The following is a 20428-nucleotide window of genomic DNA, read 5'->3' as shown; positions in this document are numbered from 1 at the left end:
TGGGGAGATTTTGTAAAAATCCGAAAGCAGCTCATCAAAATATATTTGAGACCTAATGCGTCAAAATACAACGCCATATTTCAGAATTTTCAAAGCAAAAGCCAAACATAATAACGTGGAAGTCAATGTGCAACCCTTAGTGTAAAAACCCCCCGAAAAAGGCGCCCCACGGCATCAGTATAGTGACGCCAAAGGGGTCTGCCTGAGCGTCAATATTTGACGAGTTGGGATGAGACTGGGTTGATTTTTCGATGAGCGTGACTGAGAACAGGCCAAATTGTGTTAACAATAGATTTGAAACTGGCCCATTTGTGTTTCAATAAGACTGAGTATGTCTACTACTTGATTGACAGCTTAGGTCTGACAGTTTGCTCTCGAGTGTCCAATCACAGTGCTCCAAGACTAAACCTTGCAGTCCTATAAGGACAGCTCTGTGCAACTGGTTATGTTCCTCCCTTTTGCATTTAAAATTAAATGATGCAAAAGGGCGGGACTTTGATAAAACTGGCTGTGTCCTGCCCCTTTGCAAAGGAAAATGCTTATTTAATTATGGCACATTTAGTCCTCCATACTGTGGACTGTACAATGCTTGTGTCAGATATACACACTGTTGTAATTGGGGTGTAACCTGATCTGTTTCACACTCAGCCCTCAGTCGTCATGTAGTATTAATTTATTTCTGCCCAAGTGCAGACCAATAGGTCCAGGGGAAAGTATCTTGGGTGATACACTAAGCTATGTCTTGGAGCAGTCTGTATTGGAAGCACTTTATACATAAGCGCCTTTTCCAATTTGTGGTTTCAAAGAAAGAGGTCTGTAAGAAAGGATGGTTTGTGAGATAATCTTTTCTATTTTATTCTCACACATCTTCGAACATGAACAAATAAGATTAATTTGTTTAGGATTAGTTTCTCTTTCTACATCCTATTGGTAAAACCCATGAAGTGCCTAAATACAATAGGCCTTCGGAATCGAAGGGGTTCTCTGTTGTAATTACTGTACTGTTAGGATGACCAGACGTCCTCTTTTACCCGGACATGTCCTCTTTTCGAGACCTAAAAAATGCTTCCGGCAAGGATTCCAAAATTGTCAGAGATTTTGCCTTGTTGGATATTTGTGTTTCTCTGGGTCTTTCACAAACTAGTTATTACACCCTTACAAGTTTTAGAAAGGGAATCTACCTTACGTTCCACCTTCTTGTGCAAGTTCTGACTGTATGAGATGACTGTCAATGGTCGACTGTCTTCTCAGTGTTGCTGGCATCAGGCAACACTGAGCACCTTGCCGCCTCCACTAGTTGCATTGTTTACAACAGCACATGACATCTGCAGCGGTTTTCCCGAAATACACAGTATTTGAACTCACTTGTTGTAATATGCGCCTTTCTCGCAGTGCCATTAGTCTTCTGTGCAGCTCTATCAGCTCGTCCAGGTAAGCCTGAGACATGGAAGATAGCAGGTTAGTGGACAAGAAGTTTGGAATTATGCTGGAGGACTGCACCCATGATAAAGTCACATTTGGATTTCAAGGATGTTCTCTTGATATAATGATATGCCTGACAAGAGAGGAACAAGATTATAATTAGTAAAGAAGGTTCACATCTCTGAAGTACTTGTTCAACCGCCACATCTATTCTAGTCAAACATTGTACTTGTACATTTGCAATGTGCAGACATCGGTAAACACATTCATCTATGTAATGAAATGTACTGATCTGTACTAAAAGTATATCCACTTTATTTTGTCATTCTGTTCGCTAGCCAGCCCCTTTAAACGCATCTGAATATCGGTTGTCAAAGCTAATTTGAATTTCCTTATTTTCCTTAGAGTAAGCGGCCCCATTATCTTCCATTCAAACTCACCAACGTTCCAGACCCCATTATCGTCCATAACCGTTTCTTCCGTTAATTTCTTAAAGAAGATATGCAGCAGCAACGAAAGAAAGTAATTAATAAATAAAGCCGCGTTTATACCCCGATTTAACATTTTTCTTGTGGTGGTGCGGTTTATATTTTGAACTATGTCACAAACGCTTTAGTATTGGCCATTTTTTAATGAACATTCTAGAATTTTCACTTGTCAAGTTTGGCCCTTGAAAGCTTCCGGTTTCAGACGCGCGAATGATTGCTTTGATGGAAGTGAAAGGCTGTTTATCAATCCATGTGTTTTCCGTTCTTGTGTTCTTGCGAACTTGTTTGACGTCATCTTTCATTGCCCAAGTATGGTTCCAATCCAAAGAACACAAGTCACCAAGAACGCCAAAAATACCCGGAAATTTTCCTGATCCGCCCCTTTGATCGAGGATGCACTGGATGGTGACTTGACCAGCGAGAACGCTTCTGATTTCCCAAAAGTCCTTGCAAGGACGCTTGCAAGAACGTTCTTCAAAAGAATGTACTTGCGTTCTCAGCGTTCTTCGGATTGATAAACAGCCAAAGACTTTAAAAGCATAAAGCCTAATAGGCTCTGTGCACAATCGTACTGACGAACGTCCGCTGGAGCCAAAATTCGGTTTCTGGTTTATGGGAGACCATCACCCAAGTTTCCAAAATGCTTAGCTTTAGTAGATGTCTCCAAGACCTGCTTAAAATAAGTGTCAGTGACGTCCATCGCACCTAAATGCTTTTTCCCCTGCTCCAACAAGCAAGCGGGACAAGGGATTCAAACTGTACATATCCAGTTATCTGCAAAACTATGAGAGTAAGTAGTTTAATGTGGTGTTCAGGTCGATGTGTTCATTTTTTGTGTAGTATAGAAGCTTGTTTTTCTTTATTTTAAATGCTAACTGTCCATTTTTATGTATTATAATTTGTATTTCTGCCCCTCTCAGTTCCTAATAAATCAGGACACAGGGGAAGTCGTGGTCAGGGCATGTGCTACAGGTCCATAAGGAAAGCTGAGAAACCTCACAGTCTGAGTGTATGGTGAAGTTGATTGATAAGTTCAAGTTCAGGTTCAGCCAACACTTATAAGCTTGTTACTTTAATAACCCGGCGTTTCTAATGTTCCTGGGGATTTAACTAAAGTCAGTTACGTTTATTATAACTCCCAAAAATAATGATCTTCATTAGGCAGGTTTACCAAGCTGATCCCCTCCGGGTTAAATGCGTTCTTATTCAACTATTTCCCAACTCAGTCGTTCATTTAAGATGCAATCTTGTGTTTAAGGTATTAGGCTATCATGTTTCAAAGAAAAACAACTATGGATCTTGATTGAACGCAGTTGGCAATGGCATATTATACAACATACTGTAATCCAACATATAGAAATGAATGACATTTGATCTGTGATTATAGAATATTAGATATAGAAAATATTGTAAAAACAAGATTGTGTCCTAAAAGAATGGTTAAACAGTGACCAAGCTAAGATAAATAAGTACTATGACATTTTACTTATGCAGGTGGTACTCGTTGCCCATTAAAAAAATAGTTGTAGGAATCAGACTTTTATAGGCTAACCACTTTACCAGTGTTGGGTAACGGTACTTTTTAAAGTAACTAATTACAGTTACGAGTTACATTCCTTGTAAAGTAACTAGTTACGTTAGTTACTTGCTGTAGAGAGTAAGGCGTTAAGTTACTTTTGAGAAAAGTTTTTTATTTCTAAGACAATTCACCTAGGTCACTCTTATGCCCAGAAGGCACATTTAATGGGTAGACCTCAGCAATAGCACATATTGTACTGAATATTAAGTGTAACTTGCGTATAACATGATCAATCCTCATTATACAGCAAGACGGATCAAGGTAATAATCCACTATAATGAAAAGCAATATAACTCTTTCATCCATAAATAATGTTGTAAAATGTCAGGCAGAAGTCTAGTAGTTAGCTAGCTCTACAATGGCTAAGTTTGAATCTAGCGCACCAAAAGAACAAAGGGGAACCCACCTGTCTATCAGATTAAGACATTTTCGTTGGTACCGAGTAGCCTCAACTTTCCTAGACTTTTAGCTACATGCTGAGTGCTCTCGACCAAAAGACTATATTAAGTAACACGTTACTTGTTTGAACAAGGAACTAGTAACGGATTCATTCAATTAAATAAGTAACGCGTTAAGTTACTCGTTACCTAACAAAAGTAGTCTGACTACTGTAACGCATTACATTGTAACGCGTTACATCCAACACTGCTCTTTAGACTGTAAACGCACTGTAGCTACTATTTGACACAGTGGTAGACATCGGGATAGATTAACTAGCTCTACCTTGAGTAGGCTATCAATCAGCCTAAAATAAATTATAGCCTAAAATAAATAACGTTCTGGTCCAGTGGGTCGGTTAGGGGACACTATTTGATGTATCGCTGCTATTCACAGCCAGTTAATTGGCGGTAATATGCGCTAGTCATGATAACTCAATGGTAAAGTAGCTAGCGATAATGTAGGAAACACGCTAGCCGAATGTAGTTCAGGGCCTTGCGTTCTAAACTGATCTGGTATTGTTTACGTTCCAAAAAAGGTAATGAATTAGTAACTAATTATTTTACTCAGAGTAACTGAATATAAGCGTGCACATGAGCCACCGTTGTAGACTCTCCTAAGTCTCTAACGCACATTGTTGTGTTACGCCTCTTAGTGGGCGTATATCATTAATTGTAATAACTTAAGTCAATAAAGGTAGCCTACATTTGCATTTCGATAATCTGAGTAAATATAGTTGTTAATAATAGTTCATTATTTTCATATGAAGAACCATGTCAATAAATGACACCCTATGATTGCAAATGTACTTTCTGGGTATTATACATATTGGAAACTACAAACTCTCCCGGATACAAATCTGTTTAAATCACTCAGATATCTTTATCACACCTGAAGTTACATCAAGTCGACCTGTGTCAAAAAGTGATATGGAAGAAAATCCTTTTGTTCGTAATGACGTTGTGAATGTAAATGTCAGTTTAAGTATAGGCTACATTAATAACTTCTCAGCAAGTTATTTCATTGATCAGTTGTAATGGACTGCTGCAGCACTCAAAAGAGCAGGCAAACTAAGCATTTGATTTGACATGGCTTGAAAACCTTGCTTGCAGACATGTCCAAAAACTGTTGAAATTAACAGTTTTTCATAAGTAATCATATACTTTTTGAACATTACAATAAAGTTTAGGGTGTTAACTATACAAAACATCCAAAAATCGAAATTTTGACATAAAACGATTTTTCGATCTTTAAAGGCTTATAGCCAACACTGAGTAGCCGCGACATCCACGGGTTTCCGCAGGCCGCCACACATATTTAAAAAATAAAGTTTATAGACTGTTCTCCTATTCTGTTAGTCGCATTAGTTCAAACGCAAAATATTAACTTTGCTGAGTGCCCAGTTCTTGAGATATTAGTCGGAAACTTGCTGGAGATCATTGGACCAATCAGAGTGAAGGGGCTGCGATGCGACGAGAGCAAGCCAAACTGATGGAAAAGTACTTTTTCATTGTTTTTCATCATTTGATGTCGAAATGCTTATCCAAACAACGTCCATCACAGCACTGCACTCCTTTGGATTACTAAGAGAACACATGCAGAATACGAACTTTGCAGAGCGTAGTAAAGGTGGAAAAAAATGCACCCAGGATTTAGTAGATGCTCATTCTCCAACGGATTTTCTCCTGCCAACCTCTTTTGATATGCAATCAATCACTGTCCTTTATCAAAATCACACCCTGGAGAAACTGGAGCAACTTTGGAATACCCATGGTACACCAGTTAAAGCTGTATTTGCTGAAACTGGAATTGCACTAAATGGAGTGTGAATGACGGCCATCCAGTAAATGCACACAGAAGCAAATCGATTAACCCAATTAAAAACGCAGAGTCATTGGTGGCCAAGCCCCTAGAACCACATTGTCAGAAGTTGTGAAATTTGGCACACTCATTGGGACCAGTCCCCTCATCAATTTCACCAAGTTTCATACCTCGCATTCCAACCCTTCTAGCGCCACCAATGGGTCAAAGTTGAAGGTGTGTTTACACATGTTACTTTTGAACCATATGCCCCCTTGTCCAAAATGAGGTATCGTTGGATTCCCTGGATCAAGATGAGTTCAAAGCACTCTATGACATCATACCCAGCTCTATTGATTCTCCACCATTTTGAATGTAAAGGAAAAGTGGCAGCCAATCAAAGTCGTCAACCAAGCCACCATAAAAGAAGTGAGGTCATATCTCAGCACCTCTTTACTGCATTGACACCAAATTTGGTATAGGGACTAGGGACACTGTTCTACAGAGGTCCAAAATAGGTCATGCCATTTCACCTCTAGGTGGCCCTGCAATCAGCAAAAATTTGGCACCATTTATCTTCAGATCAAGCCTCACAAACCTTTTCACCTTTTGGTAAAGCTGATCAAATTAGGCGATGAAGCCGCCAAAACAGGAAGTGAGATAATATCTCAGGAAATAATTGCTGCATCGACATCAAACTTGGTACAGGTGTTCAGGACCCTGTTCCAAAGAGGTCCACAAAAGGTTGTGTCATCTAACCGCTAGGGGAAGATCCTGTGTCTGATACATGTTAAATTGTGATACCAGCTGAATTGATGTGGCCGCCATTTTGAATGAATGAATCGTTATTGGTAAATATCAAATATTCACCTAATTTGGCACAGATTATCTTCAGACCACAATCACCTTTACATGTCAAAATATAACTGAATTACAGCTGTTTAAACTTTGGACAAATCCATTTTTTACCCAGTAACTGAAATCTGTGATTTCCAGCACTGAGAATAGCTCACTAGGATAAGTTGGTGTCCTGGCAATGTCAACGTCAGAGGTTCGAATCCAGCCAAAGCTGACAAGCTTGTCATGTCTCTGATTCTCTGTTTAGCGAGACTGTAAGCCACTGCAAAGGAGGCCAGGTACACCGCAGTCACTAGATTTCGAAAGTTTCTTCTGGGTCATCTGACCTGCTTGGCCACCACATTGCTGCTTGCAGCTATATTTATTAATTATAATTGTCACAAAATTGTCTTGTTATTACCAAGTATGGGTGGCTTATATACAGCTACCTGGTTAAAATTGGCACAGCACATTCCTGTCTAGGTTACTGCTGTGCTCTCTGACTATCGGCTCTTTAGGTTTGGGTTAATGTTAGGCATTTTTCTATTTGGTGGGAATCAACGTTTTAATTAATTGTTCATTCATTGCTTATTGTGGTATTAATAATTTGTAAATTATTCAGTTTCTTAGAAAAAAAAATCTCTACTCAATACATGCTGAACTACAAAGTATACAAAAGTTTTCTATTTCTGGCTTTGGTATAGGATACTAGCTATCAGGTTAGTCTTACCTGGTTATTACTTGTCTTTAATAAAGGAGGCGGATTGTTGTGTAAAAGGGGTGAAGGAGCAGAGCTGTTTTCACTCTCACTACCGTCACTCAGGCTGATCCTATTAAGGAGAAGAGAAGTTAGAGATGAGGAGAGGATGGGTTGACCCTTGAACATTATAAAATATAATTATAAACATAATAAAAATCACTAACCTCTCACTTGTTTGCACCTTCCTGCCACAGTAAATTCTGTGTTTGTGTAACATACATGGCAAATAAACCAAATTCTGATTCTATAACTGAATCCTGTCAGATTGCAGAATCCAGTTAGCTTGCAAGTTGGCTGGCTTGTCCCACCAGACCAGAGTATCATGCAGTTTATTTGGAAAAGATGGCATTTGTCAAATTAGACAAGTGTAACCTTGCAATAGTTGACTAGCAAAATGAGTCAACGTGCTACATTTTAATAGCACAGTGATTGTTGAGATGGGACAAAACACGGCGGGCCTGCAATGTTGACTGCATTTAGGTTTAAAACATTTTTTAAAAATCATTTTCAATTGTAGTTGTTCTGAAGGATTAAGTAAAGGATAATGTATAGAACGCCGGTCATTATCAGGAAAATAAGTCCCCACCATGGCGAACAGCACCCCGACACGAGGGATGTTGCTTCGTTCTGAAGGGGCTTTCCCGATAATGACCGGCGTTCTATACATTATCCCCCTTATTACACGGTTACTTTCCGAAAACATAACTTAACAGTGTATCTTTCTCAAATTTGTTACCATTCGTAGTGTTGATCAGCAGATAAATAGTTCGCCAAAGAGTTGAACTTCATAGACGTTGAACATTCTTTAGGCTTCAAATCAGCTGACGTCGCGAAGCAACAGAATACGCTGGGGTTAAAAGTTACCGGACTACTTGCAGAGTGCTACGAAAGAAGTGAATCCGAGGCAAAAAGGCTACTTTCCTTGACAGCGGTCAAATATGCATAGCAACGGGCAAATATGAAAAAATTGTTCACCGTAGAACGTTGGGAAGCCCCATTCAAGTGAATGGAGCATTCTACATACACATTAAGAACAGCCGTGTAAAACTATAAGGTATTGAACACAATCATCCCCTTCAATTTAATCATCATTGTATAAAATCTATAACACTGCACTACATATAAAATAGTGTGTCCACAGACAGGGGTTCAATCATTTGCATGCTTTAAAATAGATACAAATGTTTAGGTTTTTTTTACAAATAAAAACCTCATAAAGCTCATATCTCATAAAAGTTGTTTTTCGATGCCACATGCATGTTTCAAAAAGTTTCAAAGTTGTCCACACTTTTTGTCAACACCTTCAGACATTCATTAAAATTTTATAAAATCCTGCAATATCAGAGGCAGTTAGCACTATGCAGAGGTGGCTTGTGGCAAGGAGTCCTTCAGAGTGCATCAATGACAGGCAGGTTCAGGAAAGATTTCTAGTTTCAGAATATTTTTACCTTCATGTCAATTTTCTCTGTCAAAACCATGATATGTCAACACCCTCTTCCAGTTTTTGAGGACATTATTTTTAATTTTGCAGTCATGTCCCATTTTAGTATGTATACCTTATAGAAAACACAAATCTATTTTTATATTTAATACAATAAGAAAACCTAGACTTGAAAACCACAAAAACATCACTTCACATTGAACATCAACTCTGTCATTGGCAAGTCACCACCATAAATAAGTAAAAATCTGATAGTGGTGACATTTGACGGTGTTGACATTTACATATTTAAATGTGAATCTTGACTAACATGAGAATGTATTTTAGAAATCATAAAAACATTTTGATTGCTGTTAAAAGGTCAAACAATTTTTACAAATTCCCATTCACAAAACACAGATGAAATTTGATAATATATTTTTGTATATATGATATATGATAATGTATTTTTGTAATTAAGGTAAAGTAATTTTATCATGGCCTCTGTCAGCTTCTGTGAAAATTTGTGTTGACTATACTTCTTATAGTTCTAGCATATTGTAAGTCAGTGGTGATTTATTTAAGACTGCAAGGGAAGCTCAGTTTCCTGTAACATAAAAAAATATTAATGGTCAAATATTTACTATTGTGCTAACATTTTAAATGCGTTAGAACACATTCATATCGAAGACGAGTTCATTCAGAATCAGCTATATATATTAGCAGGTTGACTGACTGATTTCCGTCTCATACATTCCCGTAGCGCCACAGTGAATTTCCTGTGGAAGCTCAACTTCCATGGACTTCAATGGGGCTGCTGTGAACAGCTGTTTTCAGTGCTTCGAAACTATACGGTTATTGGATAAATGCTGCGATTATGTCCCACCCTGGACGCTCAGCGTCTCTGGGGGTGAATGGAGGAGTGAGCTGGCCTGGACGCTGGCCTGGATGCTGGGCTTCCGCATGATGATTGGAGGGTCTGTCGAAAGACTATCTCCTTTTGATTTACAGCGATTTTGTACTATAAAAGTTGCCGAAGCTATTCAAGCTCAGTCTCATCACGGATTCTGCAACTGTAGTTGAAAGATAAACTGCAGCAACCTATTTATTTTTATTTGTTTGGCGAAATTGTTTGCCAATTTTCATCATACATTTCATACAATTATACATCACATTCCTTGTTTTAGTTTAACCTAATTCCCATATTTTCTTCAGGTTTAATATTTTTTCTGTAGTTTGTTCATTCATTCATACAGTAGGCTAGGCTAGTGTCGTAGGGGTGAACTAGCCAGTGAACTGAAAATGTATACGATGTAAGCCGAAAATTAGCTTCCCCTATTTGAAAGACGAGCAGCCGCCACTGTTGTAAGTGCAAATTAATTTGTGTTTTTGGTGTATACACAATAAATGATGGCAAAGGGAAAAAGCACATTTTGATTAAAAAAAGAGAAAGGTTGGATCGAAGCATTACTCATTAGCTTAGTACTTGTTAGACATGTACATGTAGTTTAATTTGTGTGAGCATATTTTTAACATTTTGAAGCCCGTTTTGTCCCACTTCTCCAGAATCACGTAGCTATGAGCTGCTAATGTTGAGTCAGACTTTTAATTTCATTGGTAGGCTAGTCCCAATTTGAGTCACGATTAAAATGGGTAATCTTTTGGTGGATGTAATTTTTTGTGTAATGTGCTCAGTAATTATTAACAAATGTATTCAGGCAAACCGAACACAAAGAAATATAAACAAGCTTTACAAAGCAAACAATATAAATATCAATGTTAACAGAAAGGCTGCAATGCACAATATAATGATATTTGTGACTGTGCAGCGCATTTTAAAAGCATCTTTTCCAAATTCAATGAAGACCAAGTTATAACCTTTACATTTTAAAAGTCAATTTTAAAAGCCATGACAAGTATAAGGCCAAATCCCAATACTCCCCCTTAGGGCTACATAACCCTAAGAAATGGGACACCACTTGGTTACAGGTACGTCATCTAGCAAGTATCGATATCTCCAAAGCAAGTAGTGTTATGCACTGCTATTAAACGAAATTCGCTGCTACTTGAGTTCACATAAAACTGTAGACATGCTAGTCAAAAAAATGCGGGACTGCAATTCAGCACTGTAACATTAGCGTACCAAACTAGCTATTTTTTGAAACTTTTCAATTAGGAAAATGGTTGCGTATAACACAAAAAAAGACTGTCATAATTTTTTTATCAATTAATTAAGCCAAATATATTACATTTATTGGACTCTCTGGATGATCTGGCGCCATTGTTGCCGGTTGCGCAGTATTCACATAGCCCTAGGTTTCAAGTAAGTTCCCAATCTTACTTGGTTTTAAGGGGTGTATACCCCTTAGTCTTAGCCCTACCCCTAGCTCAAAAAGAGTATTGGGACAGCACTAGCTCTCACGGGAACGCGCGAAACTAAGGGGAAAGGGGGAGTATTGGGATTAGGCCGAAAGGGAGTATGGTAGGATGGATTTGTATACAAATATCTCCCTGTGGTAGGCTTACGTTTGTTCAATCTAGAGGTTTTACCACCGGTTACTCCGCTACAATCATAACCACAAGATAACAATGGTTGATCATATTGGTTCACCTGCGGTGGCAATGTGTCATATGTGTGTGCATGGGCCGTTCAAGGTCAGAGTCTGCTTCATTGTCCTCCTCCCCAGACTCCTCTACATTATCGTCAGAGTGCAGGTCTTGCATGATTGATTGGAGGGGACCCAACACTGCATTTGTGAGAAAGGGGCACACATATGTTAATTATTCAAATATGTTGGATTTATAAACAAAGTATATACAAACGTGTGTGTGTGCACACAAGGTTACATCATAGAGACAGAGAGAGATATAATAAGAGAAATGAAGGGACACTTCATAGTACCAATGGCACTTTCTTGCGCAATCGGAGTTAGAAGACAACATGTTTATAGAAAGGAGGTTTTTAAGTGTTTGTGTGCATGTAAGGGTTTTTGTGTGTGTAAGAAGGGGGAAGGGGGGCATTCTGAAACACCCCACCGGGATCAGATCAATGGTTACCTGTGTGGGTAGTGACAGGAACTGCCACAAACTTCCTATGGACAAAGTTCACCACTGTGTTTGTAAATAAAAGTGCATGCAACAGGGGTAAGAGGAAAAGAGTATAATCTGCTGTAGCTGCACATCACATGGAAAAACATTACACAAATTGTTTGCATTAGAGAAAGAGACAGCAAGAGAATGCAAGCACATCATATCTGTTCATGTATGTTATTCCTTTAATTTACCTTGATGCTTGTGACTGGGTGTAAAGCTCGAGCTAGAACTTGAACTGGAGCTGGCAGGGCTAGGCTGCTTTGACTGGAATAGAGGAGTAAATAGGACACATCATTAGCGAACACATTAGAATGCATATAAACTTATTGACGCTTAACTGCAAATAAGAAAATAAATAAAAAAGCGTAAAATGCACAGTCTTGGATTTGTAGAACAAAACATGCAATTTTAAGGTTTGACGGTTCAGGTTCAGTATGTGTGGACATTTTTCTCACGTTTCTATGGAATACTGGAACAATAATACACATTTCATAGTTTTTCAAAGCTTTTATTGGTGAAGACGTTCAATATGTCAGACTGGTCAAAGAGTAGCTAGCCAGTGAGTCATTTTCGGTTTCAGGGTACTCAGGGTATTCTTCTGTTTGACAGTAATTGGGGGCGTTGTATCTGCGCATTAGCATATTTAAGGCGGCTAGCACTACAGAGGCAGCCTCGTCTGCCAGCCTCGGCGCACAAAGACTCGGTCGAACAAAGACAGGGAGTCTACCAGCGGGCGATATTTCACAAAGTATATACGGTCAACTTCTAACCTTCAATACCTATCCAGATCTTCTCCACCAGCCCTCTCTCTTTCTTTAGGGCTCTGGAACTGCCAGTCTGCTGTGAACAAGGCAGACTTCATCCCGGCGTTTGCATCTCATGCTTCTCTTCATGCCCTCGCGCTGACAGAGACGTGGATCCGCCCAGAGAACTCTGCAACTCCAGCTGCTCTCTCCGTCAACCACTCCTTCACTCACTCACCTCGCTGATAGTCCTTGGGGACTTCAACATCCACCTCCAAGGAACGCAGGCTGTCGACTTCTTGTCTCTCCTGACTTCCTTTGACCTGGCGCTGCTGAGCACACCGGCGACCCACAAGGCAGGCAAACAGCTAGACCTCATCCTGACACGTAACTGTATCACTGACTTAACCTTTGTAACCCCACTGCATATTTCTGATCACTACATTATCCAATTCTGTCTCTCTCCCTCCAACTCCTCCTACCTCCCCCTCCCCTCTTAACTTTCCGACGCAACCTCCGCTCCCTATCCCCCTCCCATTTCTCCTCTATGGTAACATCCTCCCTCCCTCCCATTGACGAGTTCTCGTCCCACCCCACTAACACTGCCACTGACACCCTGTTAACCACTTTAACTGCATCATTTGACTCTCTCTGTCCCCTGTCAACCAGGCCTGCATGATCTTCTCCCACCTGCCCGTGGCTCACGGATGTTATTTGTGAAGAACGGTCCACCCTTCGAGCAGGTGAGAGGAGATGGCGCAAGTCCAAAGACGGTCTGGACCTTGATAAGCATCACTCCCTCCCTAAATTCTGCTCTTCTCACATTACTGGTGCTAAAACCCTCTACTTTCTTAACAAAATTAACTCTGCTTCAAACCCCCACAAACTTTTCTCTACCTTTTCCACTCTTCTCAACCCCCCCCTTCCTCCACCCTGACAGCAGACGACTTCTCCTCCTTCTTTGAGAAGAAAGTCATCAGGGTTCCAGTGACGTCAGCACAGCAAGTGGCTGCTTAAGAACACAGCTCCTCCAAAAAATCAATATATTTCGCCCCAAAAATACTCAAATAATATTATATTTTACTTGTACACGGTCAAAATGTCGGGGCCAAAATCAAGAACAAGGGAAACAACAAGTAAAAAATGTACTGAACAGCAAACCGAGTTAGTTGGCCGAGTAAACTCTAGCTCACCTCATGGAGATGCTAGCCCAAATCAAGACACAGCAGCTAGCCTGGCTAAAGTATTAGAGGAGATTCTGGATTTTCGTCAAGATATGAATAAACAACTGAACGACATCTGAACTCACTAAAGTTGACCAAAAAGTTGAGGAAGTGGAGAATCGTGTGGGTGAGGTAGAAGACCGCACCCAGAATATGGAACAAGTTGTAACAAAACTGATAAAAGAAGTGACCCAGCTCGAGAATTAACTGCTAGACCTAGAAGGTAGATCCAGACGGAAAAATATCAGAATGTTCAATGTACCAGAAGACGCAGAGGGGACATCAACGGTGGAGTTTGTGGAAAAGCTCCTGCGTGACAAACTGGAAATACCCGATGCAACGGCAATTGAGATTGAGAGAGCACACAGGGCCCTTGTTCCTAAACCTACTGGGGAAGACAAGCCACGGTCAATAGTGATATGATTCCTGAGATACAAGACTAAAGAAGAAATCCCACGGAAAGCATGGGGGGAGAAAAAAGTGCTTATTAACAATGAGAGGCAGATATTTTTTGACCAGGATTATCCCCCAGCAGTTCTACAGAAGCACAAGGAATACTCCGAGGCAAAACGAGTTTTGAAACACAACAGTATTCGCTTCCAGACCACATTCCCAGCCAAACTGCGAGTGCACTACCAGAATGGGACACAGCTCTACCAATCAACAAAGGAAGCGACGACAGATATGAAGAACAGAGGACTTCCCATCAACTTGTTCAGGGGTGAACCGAATGGGGATTTAGCCGCGCAGCTGTCTCGCACTGCATGGGAGAGAGTGGAAGCCCGAGGACGGTGTCGGGGGACACATAACAAGAGCCGGAGGACCCGTGAATGACCCATGAAGACGGAAGATGCTGTGAAACAGTGGTAACTGTACCAATTCCCCCCAAAAATCACTATCTAAACACAAGTATATTCCCTTCCCTGACAAATGTAAAAATATTAAGTATAATGGAGGGATCAGACATTAAGTTAGCCTTTGCACTGATGGACAAAGATTTTTTTCTCCCTCTTTAGGGAAATTTCAGCAGAGGCCCTCAACCTATGAAAAGGAGAGGCTTTCCTCCCAAGCTAGACGTTCCTTCTAGCTTAGTTAAGGGTCATATCAGGACCTCAGCCTTGGAATCTAAGTTACTGTGTTTTTTGTTTTATTGTGTGAAAATGTTCTTAATTGTTGATTTTCAGGGAGTAAATCATTTGAAATGTGTTTAAGCATAAAGATGCATAGACTTAATCTATGGCCAGTGACAAGGTTAAAATAATTTCTTACAATGTTAACGGGCTATTAAATCCAATCAAACGCTCTAAAATTCTAACTAAAATGAAGAAAGAGAGGGCACATGTGGTATATCTACAAGAAACCCACTTAAATGATAAGGAGCACGAAAAACTGAAGAGAATGGGCTTTACTAACTTGTTTTTCTCATCATGTTAGCTAGGACATAGGAGAGGCGTAGCCATTCTTATTTCTAAACAGGTCAATTTTGAAAAAACATCTGAAATCAAAGACAAGGAGGGTAGGTATGTTTTAGTTAAGGGAAATAAAGATGGGAATATAATAACCTTACTCAATATCAATGCACCTCCGAGAAGTGATATGGAATTTTTTCAAAAGATAATTGATATCATAATAACAGAAACAGAAGGCCTACTAATATGTGGGGGGGATCTTAATATCCATCAACAACCACAACTTGATTCTTCAAGTGGGAAAACATATGAAACAAAATGTCTATATAGAAAAGTCAACACACTTTTCAAGGATGTGGGACTTATTGATATATGGAGAGAACTATTCCCACAAAGAAGAGATTACACCCACTACTCCGCTCCTCATTCCATTTACACCAGAATAGATTATTTTATAACATTCGGGAGGGATAGAGATAGAATACATACATGTGATATCTGGACGATTGATTTGAGTGACCATGCACCTATTTATCTAGCTGTTGACCTTGACCTACCACCCCAAAATACTTTATGGAAAGTAAACTCTGGCCTACTCAATGATCCTTGTTTCAAACAAGATATTAGAAAATAAATGAGTGTCTTCCTAGAATTTAATGATAATGGTGAGGTCTCACCTCATACTGTGGGATACTATGAAAGCGGTTTTAAGAGGAAAAATTATAGCAATAGCCTCACATGAGAACAGACAACAAAAAAAGTTCTTGAGGAGCTACAACAAAAATTGTAGAATTTAGAATCAAAACATAAGACCAGTTCAGATGGAAATACATTTCAGGAAATTGAGAAAATCAGAAATGAAATTTGAAGTTTAACCACACAAGACATTAAAAGAAACCTCATGTATCTGAAACAGAGACATTATGAAAGTGGCCCAAAATCAATGAAAATACTGGCATGGAAACTGAAGAAAAAACTAGCTGAAAATACAGTTTTACGACACCCTAGAACAAAGGAGATCAAAAACAAGCTAAGTGAGATTCACGGAGCATTTGAAGCATTTTACAATTTTTTTTATACAAGAGTCCCAGGAGGAGGCATAGCCCAGATTGATACCTTCTTGAACACCCTGAAATAACCCACTCTTGATGAAGAGCAAAACCAAGAGCTAATGGCTGTGATAACAGAAAATGAACTGCAAGCGGCAATTAGCAGACTTAAAGCAGGTACGGCTCCAGGTTCCGATGGTTATACAGCTGAGTGGTACAAGGAGTTAAAAAATGACTTGATTCCTATCATACTTCCTACACTAAACTGGGTCCTGGAAAAGACACACACACCTCCTAGTTGGAAGGAGGCCATCATTTCTGCCATTCCAAAGGAAGGCAAGGATAAAACGGAGTGTGCGTCATACAGACCAATATCTGTTTTAAATATAGATTATAAGATGTTCACTTATATTATGGCCAGAAGAGTTGAAAAGTTTATTACTAAATTGATCGAAGATCAATTTACCCTAGAAAGAGGTACAAGACAGGGCTGTGCATGGTCACCAATATTATTTGCACTTTTCCTTGAGCCATTAGCCCAATATATAAGACAAAACTGAGAAATCAGAGGCATGCAACTTGCGGAAAGAGAGCATAAGCTAGCATGCTTTGCAGATAATGTACTAGTTTATCTCAGACAGCCAACACACTCTTTGCCCCAGCTGATGCTGGCACTTGAGAAATATGGGCAATTATCAGGATATCAGGTTAATGTGGGTAAAACCCAAGTGCTAGCGTATAACTATAATCCAACATCAGAAATGGAGAGCAAATACCTATGGTCATGGCAAGCGAAATCCTTTAAGTACCTAGGCATAACTATTCCAAAAGATCTGTCAAAACTATCAGAATATAACTACTCACCTATACACAAAAAAATCAAAGAAAGAAGATGGAACCTCGTACCTTTCTTCAGTCTCAGCTCAAGAATACAATCTATTAAAATGAACATATTACCCAGATTGTTATATCTATTTCAAACCCTACCAATAGAAGTTACTCAGGGCCAGCTTAATGAATGGGACAAAATGTTGTCTAGATACGTGTGGCAAGGCAAGAGACCAAGGGTTTGTCTCAAAACACTGCAGTTAGTAAAGGAGAAGGGAGGATGGGGTCTGCCATCCCTCAAGGAATACTACTATGCTGCCCAGACAAGAGCAATAATATGCTGGTGCAATCCTTCATATAGTGCACAGTGGAAAGACATTGAAGAAAAAATATTTCCCATTCCAATACAGGCAATCATAGCTGACTCTAAACTGCAACACTACATAAACAGTTCTGATAATCAATGGTTCAAATTGACCTTTAAGGTGTGGAAAAATATAATTAGAGATAAACTAGAAGGAGATCTACTGTCCCTTAAATGGTGTGGATATGACTCAGACTTCACACCAAATAAAATGGACACCAGATTCAAAAAATGAAGAGATAATGGAATAACAGCTTTATGCAATATTATGAATGGAAACATACTGTTTAGTTTTGAAATGATTCAAGAAAAGTATCTGCTAGAGAAACAGGACTTCTTTAGATACTTGCAGTTGCGGCATTTTGTCAACGAAAACGTTAAAAAGGTAACGGAGGCAAACTCCAGTCTCATGGAACTGTTCAAAAGAGAATATAAGTCAAATTGCAGTAAAGGGGTGATATCAGCCATATATAAACGCTTTCTAGATCTTAAAACTCATTCAACAGCATACATTAAAGCAAAATGGGAAAAGGAATCTGGGTTAGATATTTCTGAGGAAGAATGGACATTAATATGGGGGTATCAATGGAAATGTATTAGTTCAATGAGCTGGCGAGAGTTTAACTGGAACATTTTAATAAGATATTTCATTACACCGTCTCAGACATCTCATTATAGCGATAACATTCCTGTTTGCTGGAGAAAGTGTGGACACCAAAGTGCAAACCATTACCACATCTTCTGGGACTGTCCCATTATTAAAAACTTTTGGAAGGCGGTACATGATGCTTTACAGGACATCTTTCGAGAGGACGTTCCTTTGGACTTTAAGATTCTGTACCTTGGAATTATACCTCAAAGTTGGCTGAAAAGGGACAGACACTTGATAAATGCAATGCTGGTGGCCAGTAAAAAGACTATTACCAGAAAATAGTTATTACCAGAGTGTCCTACAATTACATCATGGAGAGACATTGTAACATAAATCTACAGAATGGAGCAGATTACAGCTCATGTTAACGAAAGAATGGAAACATTTCTTAAGCACTAGCAAAAGTGGTGCAACTATGTCACAGATAAATGGCCTGACTGTATTTCTTTACTTTATGGAAAAGGATCTCTCCCTGCTTTATTTTTTGTTTTGTTACTATAGTATTGTTTTGGTTTCTTTATTTGTATATGTGTTTGTTTGTTTTTCATTTACTTCTCTTTATACATAGAATCAGAACAATTGAAATGTGTATGTGAGATTCTGAACATTAATAAAATAAAAAAAATAAAAAGAGAAGTCACCGACATTAGCAGTCGGTTCCCTAAACCCACCTTTCCTACCCCCTTACCCTCCATGACTGACCCAACTAAACGTCTAAACTCATTCTCTCCCCTATCCGAGGCAGAGCTCTCTGACCTCATTCTCTCTCATCGCCCCACCTCCTGTCCCCTTGATCCTATCCCCTCCCCTCTCTTTCAAACCAAATCCCCCTCCATCATAACTTTTCTTCTCCATGTCCTAAACTCCTCTTTTACCTCTGGCACCTTCCCTTCTGCCTTCAAACAGGCCAGAGTTACCTCTCTACTCAAAAAAACCTCCCTTAACCCTGCCGTCCTCCAGAACTATAGACCGGTATCACTGTTACCCTTCTTCTCTAAAACAATTGAACGTGCTGTATCTAACCAACTGTGTAACTTTCTCTCTCAAAACAACCTGCTTGACCCCAACCAATCGGGCTTCAAGACCGGCCACTCCACAGAGACTGCCCTCCTTTCAGTCACCACTGCCCTCCAGTCTGCCAGAGCGGCTTCCAGGTCATCCGTCATCATTCTGCTGGACCTTTCTGCAGCGTTTGATACGGTTAACCACCAGATCCTTCTCTACAGACTTTCTGAGATGGGCATCACTGGCACTGTACTCCAGTGGATCTCATCCTACCTGTCGGGAAGATCCTACCAGGTCTCCTGGGGAGGCAAACTGTCAGACCCTTGCCAGCTCTCCACTGGTGTCCCACAGGGCTCCGTCCTTGGACCCCTCCTCTTCTCTCTGTACACCACCTCACTTGGACCATTCATCACCTCCCATGGCTTCTCCTACCACTGCTACGCTGACGACACGCAGCTGTACCTGTCGTTCCCCCCGACCGATCCGAGGATCTCAGCTAGGATTGAGGCCTGCCTCGCAGACATCTCCGCCTGGATGACCGAGCACCACCTCCAGCTGAGCCTCGCCAAAACAGAACTTCTCATCATCCCGGCCAAACCCTCTATCTCCCACTCTCTCAATCACTCTGGGATCTGAGACGGTGACCCCCTCATCCTCTGCCAGGAACCTTGGGGTTACCATGGATGATGAGCTCTCCCTCACGGCCCACATTGCTGCAGTCTCCCGGTCGTGTAGATTCACCCTCTACAACATCCGGAAGATCAGGAGATACCTGTCTGAGCACTCCACCCAGCTGCTTCTCCAAGCACTTGTCCTCTCCAAGTTGGACAACTGCAACTACCTGCTCGCCGGTCTCCCAGCATGCGCAACTCGCCCTCTTCAGAGGATTCAGAATGCAGCGGCCCGCCTGGTCTACAACCTACCCAGACACTCCCACTTTACTCCGCTCCTCATTTCCCTCCACTGGCTACCCATCACGGCCCGCATCAGATTCAAGACCCTGGTACTGACCTTCCGAGCAGTGAACGGGACTGCACCCGACTACATCAAGTCTCTCCTGCAGCCTTACACCCCCACCCGCCACCTACGGTCTTCTTCATACAACCGCTTGGTGGTTCCACTGCTTAAGACCACCCGGTCCCAACACAAGCTCTTCTCCTGCCTGGCCCCCCCAGTGGTGGAATCAACTCCCCACCTCCATCAGAGACATAGACTGTCTCGCCACCTTCAAGAGAAGGCTCAAGACGCACTTGTTCCGGTAGTACAACGGTACTTAGGAATGGTTTGCTGAACCCAATGCTATTTTCCTCAAGGATCA

At 40.5% G+C, this 20428-nt stretch overlaps 1 protein-coding gene and 1 pseudogene across 3 annotated transcripts in view; one reads left to right on the top strand and one right to left on the bottom strand.

The window, feature by feature from the left end:
• Positions 1 to 20428, bottom strand: part of mllt3 (MLLT3 super elongation complex subunit) — an 86204-nt gene that overhangs the window by 17767 nt on the left and 48009 nt on the right. For all 3 annotated transcript variants that reach the window (XM_084691507.1, XM_084691508.1, XM_084691509.1), the window contains 4 exons: positions 12029 to 12101; positions 11356 to 11491; positions 7295 to 7394; positions 1366 to 1437 (listed from right to left, as the gene is read on the bottom strand). In XM_084691507.1, the coding sequence (XP_084547633.1) occupies positions 1366 to 1437; positions 7295 to 7394; positions 11356 to 11491; positions 12029 to 12101 (381 nt within the window). The remainder of the gene's footprint in view (positions 1 to 1365; positions 1438 to 7294; positions 7395 to 11355; positions 11492 to 12028; positions 12102 to 20428) is intronic.
• Positions 12367 to 20372, top strand: LOC146222345 (uncharacterized; annotated as a pseudogene).

Source organism: Hypomesus nipponensis, chromosome 25, assembly GCF_054491055.1.
Source record: "Hypomesus nipponensis isolate SF chromosome 25, ASM5449105v1, whole genome shotgun sequence".
Lineage (NCBI taxonomy): Eukaryota > Metazoa > Chordata > Actinopteri > Osmeriformes > Osmeridae > Hypomesus > Hypomesus nipponensis.
Note: the sequence above shows the minus strand (reverse complement) of the source record. Positions and strands in the feature narration are given on the sequence as shown.